At 32.9% G+C, this 16,271-nt stretch overlaps 1 protein-coding gene across 1 annotated transcript; it reads right to left on the bottom strand.

Annotated features, from left to right (window-relative positions):
- Positions 1-8,503: 8,503 nt before the first annotated feature.
- LOC127081371 (polyadenylate-binding protein-interacting protein 12) lies at positions 8,504-14,816 on the bottom strand. Its single transcript, XM_051021631.1, has 11 exons — positions 14,573-14,816; positions 13,888-14,460; positions 13,686-13,796; positions 13,537-13,581; positions 12,888-12,960; positions 12,676-12,788; positions 12,504-12,563; positions 12,336-12,383; positions 12,152-12,220; positions 8,957-9,018; positions 8,504-8,870 (listed from the first exon to the last, which is right to left on the bottom strand). Exons 2-11 carry the CDS (start codon positions 14,389-14,391, stop codon positions 8,813-8,815), a joined length of 1,143 nt encoding a protein of 380 aa, XP_050877588.1. The 5' UTR covers positions 14,392-14,460; positions 14,573-14,816; the 3' UTR covers positions 8,504-8,812.
- Between the last annotated feature and the right edge of the window lie 1,455 nt (positions 14,817-16,271).

Below are 16,271 nucleotides of genomic sequence, written 5' to 3'. Positions count from 1 at the left end.
AACCACGCCTTAAGAAAAGTTACGAAACTCCAGTTCTATCTGTTTCAGTTCAGTCGTATCACAATAATTCCTACATAAACTCTAAAATATAATGTAGGACTTCAAAGTAGCACAAAACATTATATACTCATGATAAAATTATTAAACTCTCCATTTTGAAATATCATTAAACCCTCTTTCTAGCGCAACTGAACACACCCCAAACAAACTTAAGAAACTGAAGTTACACGTGAAACCTGATGACAAACGCATGGCTGAAATTGACTAGACCTTTGGTATAAAAACCAGTGAACTGCTATTGTTGTAGCGCTTCTAGATCTGATTTCCTCACATCAAAATAAATATTATTGCGGTAGTTTTCTAACGCAAATGACGACATCTTAAACCGGCTTATGAAACTCAAGTTATACATGAAATAAGGCGATTAATCCCCTTCTACGTCTCCTTTAGTTTTTCTGCATTCTTCTCCCTATTTAACAGATTTGAAACTCACTAAGTTCAACTTTTGAAAAAGTTAGGTCTTTCAAACATTTGGAAAACTTTGGAAAATAGATCAAGGTTTTGGAAATTGGGGAGTACACATTGTAAAGTTTTTTGAAAAAATTGGGAAACACGACCAATAGGATCGCTAAAAAATTATACAGAACCTCTCAAAAACTATAAGGCATGAACATAACATATATGCATAATTCAACCACCATGGTATCATAATCAACAACAAATAAATTTAAATCAACAAACAATATCACTACGATGACCCTAAAGGATTTATCCCAAATCACCTTTGATTTCAAGAACAACTCAGATAAAGCAAATCACTCATTGATCGTTGCCCGTATGATTTAGCTCAAACCTTATTTGACCAAACAAATCATAGATCATAAGAAAATAAGAGAAAACACCTACAGTACCCATGACTCTAATGGGGGGGCAAGGAACCCTTACCGTCTTGGCTGCCCAAAATTACTTATCCATAAAGAAATCTCCCTCTTACCTCAAAATTGAAGCTTTCAAACTATTGGTTATGACTTCTTAGCTCTCCCTCTTCTAATTCCTTCGCTGCCTCTTTTCTCTCAATTATCAATTACACGTAATGTAACTTAACTTCCACTCAAAACTTCCTCTTTATTTTACCCTAATTTTTTTAAAATATTGGTTATTACACTTTTGACCCAATTTTCTCAATTTCTCACCACTCCGCCTCTTATCCTCAATAATTTCTAGTTTTTACCCAAACTTTTGAAATTCTTTTTCTAAAATTATTTTAATTAAATAATAATTCCATTTAAATAAATATTTAATAAAATGCACCAAATTTGTATTTTCTCAAATTATTACCAGATAACTAAAGTATCTAATCATTTCTAATAATTCCAATAAATCTTACTTTACTTTTCTACTTTCAAATCCTATAACTTCGGTAATTGTTAAATTACCAAAATACTTTTAAGCATCAAATAACACAAATAATTCAAATATATCAAATAAAAAATGTTAATTATAAAATAAAATATTTAATTAAAATCGGGGTATTATACACTACATCTTATTCTAAACAGAAAATTTTCGGGCCGGATCCTATAAGGGCCTGAATTTGCCTTTTATTATATTAGGTCTTTCATTACTATAGTAACCTTAATTCTGAATTTTGATGATACAATATTGCTTAGAAGATTTCATGGAGAACTAATTCCCAAAGAGCTTATCTGTTGTATTCGAATTCCACTTTGAGATTTTTATTAATTTCAGTTTAATTTCAATTCTTCATATAAACTCGTTTGCTTAATTCAATTACTTTCGTTTACTTAATTCGATTGTTTCTTATAGGAAAGAGTTGATTAAATTTGATTGTTTGTATGATCCTTAACTATAATCACGTTAGCGTAGCTTTTTCTTATCGTGTTTGATTAAATCGTATTTGCTTAATTCACGTCTGCTTAAATCCGTTTACTTAATTCAGAAATTAGGAACATACATCATATAATACCAATTTGCGCTTGTCAGTGGGTATTATAATCGAATGGGATTGAATTTGCTAGGGAATTGAAATTATAAGAATCGATGATAAGTCGGAAATCGATACAATAGATTAGCTTATTTATCAACTTTACTTTTACCTTTAATCATCTTCGATTTAAGTTTTGAACTTTGATAAACCCCCTTCTTTTCATTTGTTTGGTTATAACATTCAAGAGTCCTTGTGATACGACATTCGAGTGTCGCTTCCGTTTTACTACACTTTTAAACTCGTTTTTGACCTGTGTGCGATAGGGGATCAAATTGGCGCCGTTGTCGGGGAATATTGTAGATTTTAACACTTATTATAGTCTAACCATTATTATAGTCATAGATGTTGTGTTTTATCATTTTTTGCCCTAACTTTCTTGCGTTCTGGTCTTTTTGCGTTTTAGGATAAAAAAATCTGTTTTTTTTAAGAAATCGTCTCAAATTATTCCGATTATTTTTTCAATTAACTAGGAAAAAATCAAGGATCAAAAGCCTTTATTTAGAGACTAAATAGTGGAAGTCGTCCTAAAAACCCGAAATTCCTTATTTTTCTATTTTTTATGATTTATTTTCTGTTTTGATAGTTTCAGAAAATTCTGAAAAAACTCTCAAAAAATTTAATTGACGTTATTAGATTAATTTTTGTGTTTTTGTATTTTTTTTTCTTTTATTTTAATAGTTTTTTCATATTTCAACTGATTTTTCTTAATAGGGACATTGTCAGTATTTTCCTATTTGTTGCTGCATTGCTGAATTAGTTATGTGTTTTCTCATTGTTTGTTGATTTTTTTCTATTGAGTTTAACATGGATGACCAAAAAACTCTGAGAGAACTTGTTTCCCCTGATGTTAATTATAATGCTTTATGTATTGAATATCATGTTACTGCTAAATCCTTGATTGGGAACATGTCACTTAACTCCCAACAGTTCACAACAAGGGATAATTTTGTGGTCCAAGTAAAAGGTATGAATGAGATTCAGGTTTCTTCTTCCAACAGGGCTCTAGAAATCAGAATTGATGAACTTACCTCTTTAGTGAAACAATTGATTTTACCCCTTCCACCACCACCATATAACCCTCCATAAGTAATCACCTCTTCACCTTTTGAACCTTCACTAGAGGAACTTGTCAAGCAAATGGTTATAAAGAGTCTCCAATTTCAACAGTGAATAGATTATAGTATTCAGACTTTGCAAACACAAATTGGACAGCTTGCCACTTCAATGAATACCATGCAACAAGCTCAAGGATCAAACCAACTACATGCCCAAACAGTAGTTAATCCAAAAGGCTCTAATGTGAGTGCAATTTCTTTGAGATCCGTAAAAGTTACAGAACCAACCCCAGAAAAAATAAAAAAATTATTAGTGTAACACCTGAAAATAAACCTGAACCTTCTATTGTTGTTGAGGTTGAAAAAAAGTATGTGTCACCAATCCTTTTCCCACAAAGAGTATTGAAAAATAAGAAGATTGACGAGGAAGAGCATTCTATTTTTCAAATAGAGTTGCTTTCTGAAGTTGTTAATGAAGTTTATTCTGATTTGTTTTCAACTGATTTTCCAACTTTATCTGGTTTTGATGATATTTACTCATGTGATGATTGTACTAACACTAACTTTTGTGTTGTTTGTGGTGAGATTGATGTTGCCTTGCAGGGTGACAGTGTAAATGAAGTTGTTTATATAGGTGAAGCTTTGGACATTCCGGCTACCCCAAACATACCATCCATTGAACAACCATATTTTGTAGAGCCTAAACCACTTCTCAAGAATTCATATTATTCATCAAAGATCCAACTTAAGCAGAAACATAAGAAGGGAATTGGATGGACCTTGGCTGACACTCGTGATATTAGCCCATCCATATATATGCATAGGATCTCACTTAAAGATGAAACAAAAGTAGTGAGGCAGCCCCGTAATTCTTTGGTTCTTGATATTGTAAAAAAGGAGATCACTTTCACGTGCTCATTCAACACTTTTACTTATTAAAGATTCTTCTTTGATCCTGGAATACAAGGCAAATACACTAATCAAAATTTCAAGGTCAATGGACACTACCCAAAGCTACTCCATGAGAACCCGACTTTGGAAGAAGAGACTGTAGAAGAGCTCTCTTTGGGAAAGGCTGCTTATGCAATCATTTATCCGCCTTGACTCCTCGGGTGTGTTCTTTCCTTTCTTTCACTCTTATTTTATATTTATGCTCTTTCATTGAGGACAATGTATGTTTTAAGTGTGAGGGGGGGAACCATTTATTTGTTTTGTTTTCTTTATTTTGTTTTCAGTTTTTCTTTGTTTTGGTTTTTGTTTGCTTTCTTATAAAAAAAATGCCCGCTTTTTTCTTTGATTTTTGAGTTACAATTATTAGTATTTTTCTTAGTTCTCTTGACTAAAGTCTTGTGGTGTGATGTGAAAATTTTGTTGTGCATTTTTAGTATGATAGGTAGGACTAAACTCTAAATTGTACATCATTTGTGGTAGATCAATTAATCTTGTGAGATTTTGAGCCTTATATGGATAACATACAAAAATTCATCTCTTTCTTTCTTGTGTGATTCACTCATGTCTGTTAGTCTCTAGAACTTGAATTGACTCTTGTTGATGTTGTTGTTTACTTGTGCACACTGATATGATAAAGGAATTTTTTTTAGCCAGTTAGCCAAAAAGCCAACAATGAAATAATATCATCCCTTGTTTGAAACCCCCTTGAGCCTATTATCCCTTTTTTGTTTAAAACTCATTACAAACTAAGAAGTGAAAAACAATGTTATCACCATATTCAAATGGTTGAAAGAGTCTTGTTTGGAGTTGTGTGGGGTTGAATAATTATGTTTGTAATATTTCAGAAGTTGGTAGAAAAAGAAAAGAAAAATGGAAAAAAAAATAGAGAAGAAAAAAAAATGAAAGAAAAAAAAATAGAAGGATGTATACATGTCAATATATACTCCTTATGAAAAAGAAAAAAAGAAGAAGAAAAAAGAGAAAGGAGAAAAAAAATATGAATGAAAACAGTTAATATAGAGTTGTTGAAGTGAATGAAATATTTTGTAAATTCAACTCCCGCAGTTCTTTCAAGTCTCTTTTTGTCTCTTTGAATTTTAGCCCAGTGCCCCTTATGATTTATTTCACCCTTACCTTGGTCACGTTACAACCAAATAAAAGTCATTTTGATCTTTGTGTGCATGTATTTCAATTGTGGATGTTAGAGTATTTTCAAGCTTATGGTAGTACTAACTTTCATGTTGTGCTTTGAATGTAAACAGTTAATCTAAACACTTGAGAGTTGAGTGAATTTTATCCTGTGAGGATTTTACTGTTGTTGATGTACTCTTTGGTAATCTGTTTTCCTATCTGCTTTGAATGTCATAAAAAGTTGTTTACTAACACCATATTCTTGAAGTTTAGACTTAGAATTCTGCTTGTACCTTATATCTTGAAAACTTTTGGAAGTGCATGCTCTGTTTTCTTTCCTTTTGTTTTGAAATTGTAATTTTGCTCGGAGTGCAAAAGTTCAAGCGTGGGGGAATTTGATCAGTGCATTTTGATGCACATTCTTCAATAATTGTACTTAGGCATTTCTATAGTTTATTCTATTATTTTTACTATTTTAGTGTGTTTTAATATTTAAGTTTATTTTTGCCTTTATTTTATGTTCGTACTTTATTTTCATCATAAATAGTTATTTGATACCTTATCATCATGCAGATCATAACTTGAGCTACGAGAATTAGATTGATGCGTTCTAATATGCGTTGGAAAGCTAAGAGAAAGAGCTACAAGTTTCATATTGAAGTCAAAAGCTGATTCTAAATGAAGGAGAGTCGAATAATTCGTTGAAGTCCAGACTTAATTTAAATAGTTAGTTTGTGTCAGTTTTTGTAATTTTCGGGCGGATCCTATAAGGGCCCGAATTTGCCTTTTATTATATTAGGTCTTTCACTACTATAGTAATCTTAATTCTGAATTTTGATGATACAATATTGTTTAGAAGATTTCATGAAGAGCTAATTCCCAAAGAGTTGATATGTTGTATTCAAATTCCACTTTGAAGTTTTTATTAATTTCAGTTTAATTTCAATTTCTTTTCAATTCTTCCTATAAACTCGTTTGTTTAATTTGATTACTTTCGTTTGCTTAATTCAATTGTTTCTTATAGAAAAGAGTTGATTAAATTTGATTGTTTGTATGATCCTTAACTATAATCACGTTAGCGTAACTTTTTCGTTATCGTGTTTGATTAAGTCGTTTTTGCTTAATTCGCATCTGCTTAAATCTGTTTGCTTAATTCAGAAATTAGGAACATACATCATATAATACCAATTTACGCTTGTCAGTGAGTATTATAATCGAATGGGATTGAATCCGCTAGGGAATTGAAATTATAAGAATTGATGATAAGTCGGAAATCGATACAATAGATTAGCTTATTTATCAACTTTACCTTTACCTTTAATCATCTTCGATTTAAGTTTTGAACCTTGATAAACCCCTTTCTTTTCATTTGTTTGGTTATAACATTCAAGAGTCATTGTGATACGACATTCGAGTGTCGCTTCCTTTTTACTACACTTTTAAACTCGTTTTTGATCGTGTGCGACAGCGGATCAATGTTATTTAATATTAGAAAAGAATATTTTAATTAAAATTTTAATTTCATTAAATAAATGGTGTTTGTGTCTCTATCCGAATCCAACCCAAATATGTTTCGGACGGAATTGAGTTTAAAGTCTTCATTCCATTGGAGATAAGGCGGAGAATGAAAATTGTGGAATCCTCTTTTTAATTTCTAAAATCCTCATACAAAGTCGTAGTCTCAGTCACATATAGGGATGTTCGCGGTGCGGTTTGGACGCTAAAATTCATCTAAACCGCAGAAAAAAAATTATTTTATTTAATTCAATTGACTTTTAAAAATAAAACCAAACTTAACCAATGTTGTTTGGTTCTATTTGATTGATTCGATTTTTTATAAAAAAATTATTGACTCATATATACATGAAGAGAACAACATAATTTTGTGTCAATTCATTCATACATTACTAAAATGATATATTTTTATTAAACTCGATTAAATATTTTTTAAACCACCCGAACACCCTCTATAAATTTTGAAAAGCCATCTGTATATTCTCCAATAAAACAGAATAGTTGGAAAGAAAAATAAATCCATAGCAAAATGTGTCGAGTTCCAAATAAAATAGAATAACATACGAAATGTGGAATCAACCAATCTTGAGCCTTCTAAAACACATAGATGCTTGGCTATGGTAGAATATTTTATTTTAAATGAACTAGTACTTATTCTAAGACTCTTTTTATGATGGCAGCTTTTATTGGATATATTCGTGATTTCAACGTAATATTCTAAGTTACTGAAAATCCTATTTTTCAAATAATAATAGAACAAATGTTTGATGAAGTAAAAGTAAAATCATTCAAAAATAAAAGAATTGAAACGAATAATATTTGCTGATGGGTGTATTACTGGAGTAAACAAACATGTTCTTCTTCTATGTTGGAAATGATGTTGTCAAAATCAATACTCACCATAGAACTAATATTATTTTTTTTCAAAATTGTCATACCTGACGCAACTTAAATTTGAGGCAGTTTATCATTTCATTTCCGAAACATGAGATTAATTGACCAACATGTTCAACTCTTTGAAAATCACGTTGAAGAAGAAACAATGCGTATTCACAACAACAAATTATATGCACAAGTAACAACTAAAGTAATGTTGAATAAATATTATTTCAAAAAATATCTGTAATATTTAGTAACAAATAATTTTAAAACGACGCCAATAGACAAATTTGACATCTCACCATAAACACACAGATACACGACGCCGACATGAGACGTCAATACTGGTAATAATTTAAAACAATAATAGATTGATCGTAATCACAACTATCGGTATCAATTTGACTTGATCACACCTTTTTTTCAAAGGTGACAATGCTACAGAGATTTAGCTGAGATGCCAAAACACAAGATATATATCATCATGCTAACAGACTCCACATTCCATTAGAAAATGACATCATAAATTAGACCAAGAACTTTCCATATATATATATATATATATATAATAAAAGGGCATGGTTGGTAGAAAGATTGAACTCCAGTCTGGAAAAGAGATTGGGAATATATTTGGTAGACATTGAAATATACAATGGAATTAAAGAACTAAGGGATTCAAACTTCAAAACATTCCAAAACCAAGGTTGCTTCCTCCCGACCAGAAATCTAAGGTTTCAGTTGTTATATATCAAACCAATCAAGGGTTGGGTCTGTCTGTGTTTGATGTTTTAAAAATAAGGTTGGTGGAAAAATGTGACAAGAAAGACACAACAAAGTACATGTGACGGCGGGGTCTCGGTTGGCCACCCAATCAAAGAATTGGTCACTCTTCATATGGCATATGAGAAAGATCAAAAGAAGTATCCAAACAGAAACTGAATAGCTAATTTAATAACAAACAAGATTCTAAAACATGTTTCTTTAAATAAACAGTAAACACTGGAAGTTAGAAACATCCAACCATAGAATTCTCTCGTTGCGAGACTGACCAGCATAAATTAAGCCTTAAAGAACCTCAAAACGACATCCAACTCTACAAGTTAAAACGCATAATAACTCATATAGCCCCAACGAGAAACAAAAGATACCATACTGCAAGTTTTGGCGACAAACGTTTCAACGCCACAGGTACCTTAAAACATATCTGTTTCTATGTATGTATATGTAAATATATATCTCTGACAGCATTCATCCAAGGAACATGAGAGACAATTCAGTGCATGGGAGGACGGGTTGCGCGAGGGCGGACTGGTGTCTTGGATGGACTCACCCTGCATACCAAAACATAAGAACGGTTAATTGACAAAACATAAGTTTTTAGAGCAGTCGAAATGAAAGGATAATCTGTTAATCCAACCTTATAGCAAGTGCGCCCAAAACCACGCCACTACAGCTCAGTGCTGCAATTGCACTGTCAGCCTGAAAGAATAAGGCAAACAAATCATCAGTTAGTAAAGAAAATAAGAGACATGGGGAAATAAGTAGTATCCTGTCGAGACAACTGTTAATAATATATTTAATCGCGGCATCTATTTCTTAAAAGCAAAAGGTTTCATCAATTTTTGAAGATACAGAAAACTTTGATCATTTAAATCCGTCTTCCAATCAGATTTTTAACAGGGGATCGAAGATCAGGACCATAGCAGTTAATAGCAATTCAACAGAAGTATCTTACAAATAATATAAATTGAAACTATCGATGCTATGATGTCACAGAAATGCATAAAATTCAAAGGTAAAAGAAACAACATCTTATTGTGTGAGAGCTTTACTGCATTCAACAAAATAATCAACTAAAATGGGAACAAATCAATTATGAACACTGCCAAAAGAAGACAATGAAAAAGTAGGCATAATGCCTTATAGTGCAAATTTGGACCCAAAATGAAATTCATCAAGTTGAAGTTATTAAGGTCAAACAGGCATAACTACACTAATTCAAATTAAGGAAACCCAAGATTTGGTAAATACATTTATATCTATACTAGAAGACAAACAAACACGGGAAAATCAAAATTCACCATCACATATGCCATATTAAGTGAGGCTGGTAACTTCCCTTAAAAAGAATGGGTTGGCTATTTCCAAAAGTGGGGCTACCTAAAGAATTTGACATTATTATTATCCAATAAATAGGTGCAAAACATGGGGACACACTCAATCCTAATTTAATTAACCTCTTTTATTATATACAGATAAATTTACCATACCATCACAGCCTATTTTCAACACATTATGGTCACAGATTGTCTCCAGTTTAGCAGAAAAAAAACATATTTCCTTCATTAGCATGCTTCCTAATACAGTTTTTCTTCCTTTTTGAATACAACAAGGAAAAAAACATGCAATTTTGCAAAATATTGCTATGAACAGCTAAGATAGTAAATTTGAAATAATCGCACAAAGGAAACATCAATCATAATAAAATGCTACTCTTTAAATAAATATCAGAACAATCTACTATTCCCCTATTAGGAGGGGTGCACAGAAACAAAAATAGGAGAGGGACAGAGGTTTGAGACATCTAAGTTAGTGAATAAAATATTCAAGTCGCTGTAACTGTTGATTGCCTATGATTAGGTAGTTAACTGAGCATGTGAGAGAAGGGAGATATTGAATTAAGGGTATGAGTAGAAAATATTGTAGAGTGGGGAGTTCAGGTCTCTCAAAGACCTAATTGGTGATTCCTTAATTCAGTTTTCATATGCAAGTATTTATCGCTATAAAGCTTACATTTAGCCATACGGTTGTAATTTAATTTTTTTGTTAAAAGAAAATAAATTTGATATGATGGTCTTCCCCCCCTAATATTCTATGCAAGAACATCTCACAAACTGAGCTTGACTATGAACTCAGAATCAACCTAAAACACGGCTCCTATATGAAAACAGCATCAGCTTGTTGGTAAAAATATTGAGGAACATAACCAGCATAGTCACTTGAAGTCAGTGTTGTCAATGGCGGATGGCGGTCCATGGTGGAGTCAAAATCCCGCCATATCAGTTGCTTTGCGGCGCCGTTATAGCAGATTATGGCAGAAAAATCTGCAATATCGGCTATATTTACCATTGCGGCGAGTCCAAAAACCGCCCTATATATCCGTCATAGCGCTGCCATGGCGGATATTTGATAACACTGTTTGAAGTGAGTGGAAATTGTGTATGACAACCGAAAACAGTCCAAATCTTCATCAAATCCATTGAATTTGACGAAGCAAGACGAAGCCATTCCCAATATTTGATCACATATGTGCCATGAGAGATTTACAGCTCTTGTTTCGACTCGCAAACAATACCAGAATACAAATTTCTTTTAAAGAACAAAAAAAAAATGTGTAGAGAGTATTTTTTTTTATTAATTGATAAATAATAAAATTAGTTTTACTAGAAAAAATGCACGGGAGTTTGTTAACCCAAGGAAAAGGTGTAGCGTGCTAATGCTAACATACTTCAAAAAAAAATGGAGCGTCTTAGCAGCACCCTTTACACGTGAGCACACGCGCGCACACAATTTCTTTCATCCCAATAATAAATCATCAAGATTTGTTTCTCATTTTCATCGATTCTTTTTTTTTCAAAATCTGGACAGTTTTGGGAAATGTTGAGTTAGAAAATATGAGTGACACAACGTAGAGAGAAAGCATCATGACATTGAATGTCAAGGGCGGTGTTCAAGTACTAAGCAGACTTGGGTATTACAAGGTGCCTAAATCCCACATCGAACAATATGAAATGCTTAACGGAGTATTTAGGTAGCTTGATTATTACCCATTGACAGTTAGCGTTTGAGGAAGGGTTTAGAACTTTTGAAGTTCTAGGGTGCTTATCAAAATAAAACAAAATGAATTTATTTTAGGAGGGGGGATTTGGGATAACTGCATTACTACAAATGACAACTGAAAAGGAAGCGGTAAACCAGAGTTATTAATCCTAGAATCAATATATTTCAAAAGAAAGGGAAAAAAACAATGATATGAAAGAAAAAACAAGAAAACGAATAGAAAAACAATGAATAGAGAAGAGCAGGATAGAGAACAAAATAGAAAAGCAAAAAACAGAAGTAGAGAAGAAGAATAGAGAGAAGCTTGAAGCAGTTGAGCGAAGGCGTTAGAGCAAGAGAAACAGTTGAACAGAAGAAATAAGGTGGAGAAATGTGAAAATGCGAATGAGAAGGAGAAAACACGAACGACTATAATAAATTTTCCAATTTTAAAATTTTTTAAGGGTAAAAGGGTCTTTTCGTACTCCAAAAAAGCCCTAAAGGAAGAATACCACTCCAGGCCGGGAAGCGCTCCGCTCCCGCAACCCGTTATCCCAGCTTTCCCGGCCGCTATCCAAAACTGGGATGCACGCCGCTCCTCCGTATAGGAGGATAGCCGCACCGGGAGAGAATCCCGGGATAGCGCTTGGAGTGGCCGCTATTAATAACTGTGGGTAGAATGCAACCTGACGATTATAACTTTTTAAATAGATAGATAATGTACAAAATAGCCACATAAACGAGACTAGTATCGGATAAAAATACAACAATTGAGAAGTTAGTGAGTAATTACCACGGTGAACTCCACAAAAGCAATTCGAGTTGAATGATGGTAATCCCCAAGAAGCCTCAGGCGTTGAACCTAGATGAATAAACCATAACAAAGAAAAGTATTTTACGATGAATACAAACATTCAAGCATCGCACCTTAACAAAGAATAAAAACTAGAAGTGCGGTTCAATGAATTGCTACAAACCTCTCCACAAAGAGATTCAAAGAAGTGTTTGACATCTGCTGTAGTAAGCTGCAGCAGTAGCAATCAACAAATAAGAATTATCAGACACAATAGCTGCAATACAGATGCGGAGAAAGAGCAAAGGGTTTCTCCAAGCAAGATTCTAAGAAAGTTCAAATGGCGAACTACCTTCTTGTCGATATTTGTGCAATAAATTGTTCTAGTGCACATCTCTCTTTCATCTTCAGACTGAAAATGAAAAATACAGCACCGTCAGAAAAGCAGAACAGAAATGATAAAAATTATTAGGTCTCTCTAGCCAATCTTTTTGTAGAACATGCAATAGGCATAGAAACATTACCCTAGGCAGATATGTTGGATTAACAGGTGCAATGGCAGTCTTCGAAGGGAGCACTCTCAATGGGTAAAACCCGAGCATGGTTCCAGACAGGTTCAAAGCAGTCCTAGCACCGACTGTATACGTAACATAATATAATATAATATAGTTAATACAGTGAAATAACGATAATAATTACAAGACATAGGACAATGTAACGGATCACGTGACGTCACCTTCATCTGTAAACTCGACGAAGGCAAACCGAAGAACAGAATTGGGATCCCCACATACACGGCAATCAACAACCTATGTCCACGTAAGATTAGTTGACTCAGTAATATGGTCCACCATCATTAAGAAAAGGAAAATATAACAACACAAACGACAACGTTACGTGACATGTGTATCCGACGGTCACATATTACTAATGATTGGGGCTCCATGCACAATAAATTAGTTAAAACGTATATCTTTGTCGCGGAAACTATAAAAAACACAAACGACAACGTAACGTAACAAACGTATCTGACAATCACATCTTACTAATGATTGGGGGCTCCATGCACAGATAATTAGTTAAAAAGCATATCTTTGTCGCGAAACTATAACACAAACAACAACGTATCGTAACAAACGTATCTGACAATCACATCTTACTAATGATTGGGGCTCCATGCACGGATAATTAGTTTAAAAAGTATATCTTTGCCGCGAAAACTATAACAACACAAACGACAATGTAACGTAACAAATGTATCTGATGGTCAGATCTTACTAATGATTAGGGCTCCATGCACAGATAATTAGTTTAAAAGTATATCTTTGCCGCGTTTCATTGCATTACGTTACAAGAAATCAGATACAAAATATAACCCGTTCTACCTGACCGCAGTTAAGAAAGATAGCTGCCAGCTGCTCTTCAGTGACCTAGATTCCAACATAAAACAATAATCCTTCAAATGAATACACAGCGGAAAAACAATGCAAACAGGCCGAAATGAAAGGTACAACAAGACAGCTAAAATATGTACCAGCTGATCAATGTCAGACACATAAACAGTCCTCCTAATCATCTCTTCTCTTTTCTCCATATCCATTTTATGATTCACCCTCCGCTTCGCATTATTATATCCATTCTTTCTCTGCAACACAACATTAAAAAAAAATATATAACACAGATCAAAACCTAAAAATATCGCAGGAATAAAACGACATCAAAAAAACTATCCATACCCTCCTGTTAATCTGTCCGTTAGCATTCCCCGAATTGTTCTGAAGCACAAAATTGTTAGGGTAACCAAACCCAGCATTAGGTCCGGCAGCTAAATATCCCTGATAATTAGTTATGAGTGACGGAGGAACAAACTCCTCAGCCATGGGATTCAACTTGGACAACAACTCTTCCAAATCCCTCATTTCACGCTTGAAACTCTCACCCCCATTGTTCACCACCAAAAGCTGATTCTGAACCCCATTCCCATGCATCTGACCCATCTGATGACTCTTGAAGCCATGATTTCCATTCGGCACAGTCATAGCAGCGGCAGGAACGGGGACAACACTGTCTTGTTGTTGATGATTGAACACACCACCGTTAGTGTTGTTGATGCCGTTCAGATTCTGATCGCTTTTGGGTTTCGATTTCTCAACCTCAGTTGAGTCCGATGAAACCACACTGTTGTCCAAATTCTCACTGGAAGCATCGATTTTGGTTCCAACATTCTCAGCGACAGCCATAATCACTTCTCTAAGGAAAAAGTTGTAACTTTTTTTATTTTTTATCAGCTTTCAGAATTTTCAGTGAATCTGTATCAATATATTGAACTAGTTACAAATATAATAATAATAATAAAAATAATAAGAATAATAATAAACAAATTGAAAAAAACAAAATTAAAAATAAATAAATAAAGCTTGCCTGGGTTGTATCTAAAAAATGAAGATTAAGAAAAGATCAAAGTGAAAACTAGTTGAGAAAACACATAGAGAATATAAAAAGGAGAGAAATGGGTGCGGGGTTAAAAGGGTAATTGTGGATTTAATCGCTGCACAAACTTTTTGGTGAGAATAACGTTGGAGTTTTGATGTGTTGTGTTTTGTGTTGGGTTATGAAAGTGATGAGGATGAACGAAGTTATGAAAGGAAAAAATGAACACTTATGGTATGGGAATGGACATGATGATAATAATATTGTAAAAAAAATAATGTGATTAAAATTTAAATTACCATAACTGCCCATTTAGTCACGCTTGTCACCACACTTGTTACTACGTCACGCATCTTATATTCCTCCAGAATACATGGTAATTATAATGTGTGTCCAACTATTTCAATCACTTACGTAATACTTTTCTACACCTACCTTTGTTTCTTTCATAATAACTAGTTTATGTTTGGATTGCTTATGACATAAGTTGATTATAAAAGTTTTTTTTATTCAAAAAAGTTTACATTTTGGATTTCTTGGACTAACAAAGATCGTGATATTATTTCTTATTCAATATAGTTTATAATTTGCATCTTTTTAAAGGATTTGGTATTTTAATAGTAAGTTTATAATCTGATATATTTATATTTTTTGACGTGTTTATTAAAATATTTCTCGATTAATCTCATCTAATCTCTAAACAATTTTGTTTGTTTAAATGTTGATCTCCTTGATCATCAATGATGTTGATGATGTTTTTTTTTGGAAAAAAACTTGTGACCTGATAGAATTTGAAGGGCATTACCTAACTCTTTTTAAACTCTAATTGAACGATTTTCAACGACGTATTTTGCAAAATCGTAGAAATTTGTCAAATCAAATCTTCAATCTTTCAACGACTTGTTTTGCAAAATCCGTAGAAATTTGTCAAATCAAACCTTCAATCTTTCAACAAGGTGTTTTGCAAACCTTCAATCTTTCAACGACGTATTTTGCAAAATCTATAGAAATTTGTTATATAAGTTTTTTAATTCAAGTCTTCAATCTTTCAACTATGTGCATTTATTCAGTAGTTAAACCCTAATTAAACGACTTGAAAGCAAAATTTATCGTGTTTCTACATATACACAAACCTTTAATATTTCAACGATGTGTAATCCTTCAGCAAATGTGTTTACGCGTATGATTGTGAAATTTATCAAACACGAGATTCATGCACAAATTTCTACATAATTAAAATCTTGAATGCACAATCGTGTATACACAAACGCACTTAATTCGAAATTATTAGAAATTTCTACAAATTCATGCAATATCTTTCAACGACGTGATTTGTCAAATCAAACCTTCATTTTTTCAACGATGTGCAATCCTTCTATTAGAATTGTGGTTCCAATCCTTTTATTATCATCAATTCATGCACAATTCTAGTTCCAATACGAAATATGTTATAAACGATGTGCAATTAAACCCTAACTAAACGTATCATACACTCACATAAAACATATGAAAATAAATAAACATAAAAACACAATATTTAGACAAAAACTATTAACATATCAAAAGAGTACATAATTATAACATCATTAGAAACATGGAAATAAATATAATTCATGATGCAAGCATCTTAAAGTTACATTACCAAACAAAACAACAAATTGTTAAGAAAAAAATACACAAGAAACAACAA

Source organism: Lathyrus oleraceus, chromosome 5 (assembly GCF_024323335.1).
Source record: "Lathyrus oleraceus cultivar Zhongwan6 chromosome 5, CAAS_Psat_ZW6_1.0, whole genome shotgun sequence".
Classification (NCBI taxonomy): Eukaryota; Viridiplantae; Streptophyta; class Magnoliopsida; order Fabales; family Fabaceae; genus Lathyrus; species Lathyrus oleraceus.
Note: the sequence above shows the minus strand (reverse complement) of the source record. Positions and strands in the feature narration are given on the sequence as shown.

Bases quoted from the DNA above. Each gene is read 5' to 3' on its own strand.
- LOC127081371 (XM_051021631.1), bottom strand. From the start codon at position 14,391: ATGGCTGTCGCTGAGAATGTTGGAACCAAAATCGATGCTTCCAGTGAG. The intron at 13,797-13,887 runs GTATGGATAGTT...GTTGTGTTGCAG, and splicing joins ACGGACAGATTAACAGGAGG to AGAAAGAATGGATATAATAA. The intron at 12,221-12,335 runs GTTTGTAGCAAT...TTATTCATCTAG, and splicing joins TTGAATCTCTTTGTGGAGAG to GTTCAACGCCTGAGGCTTCT.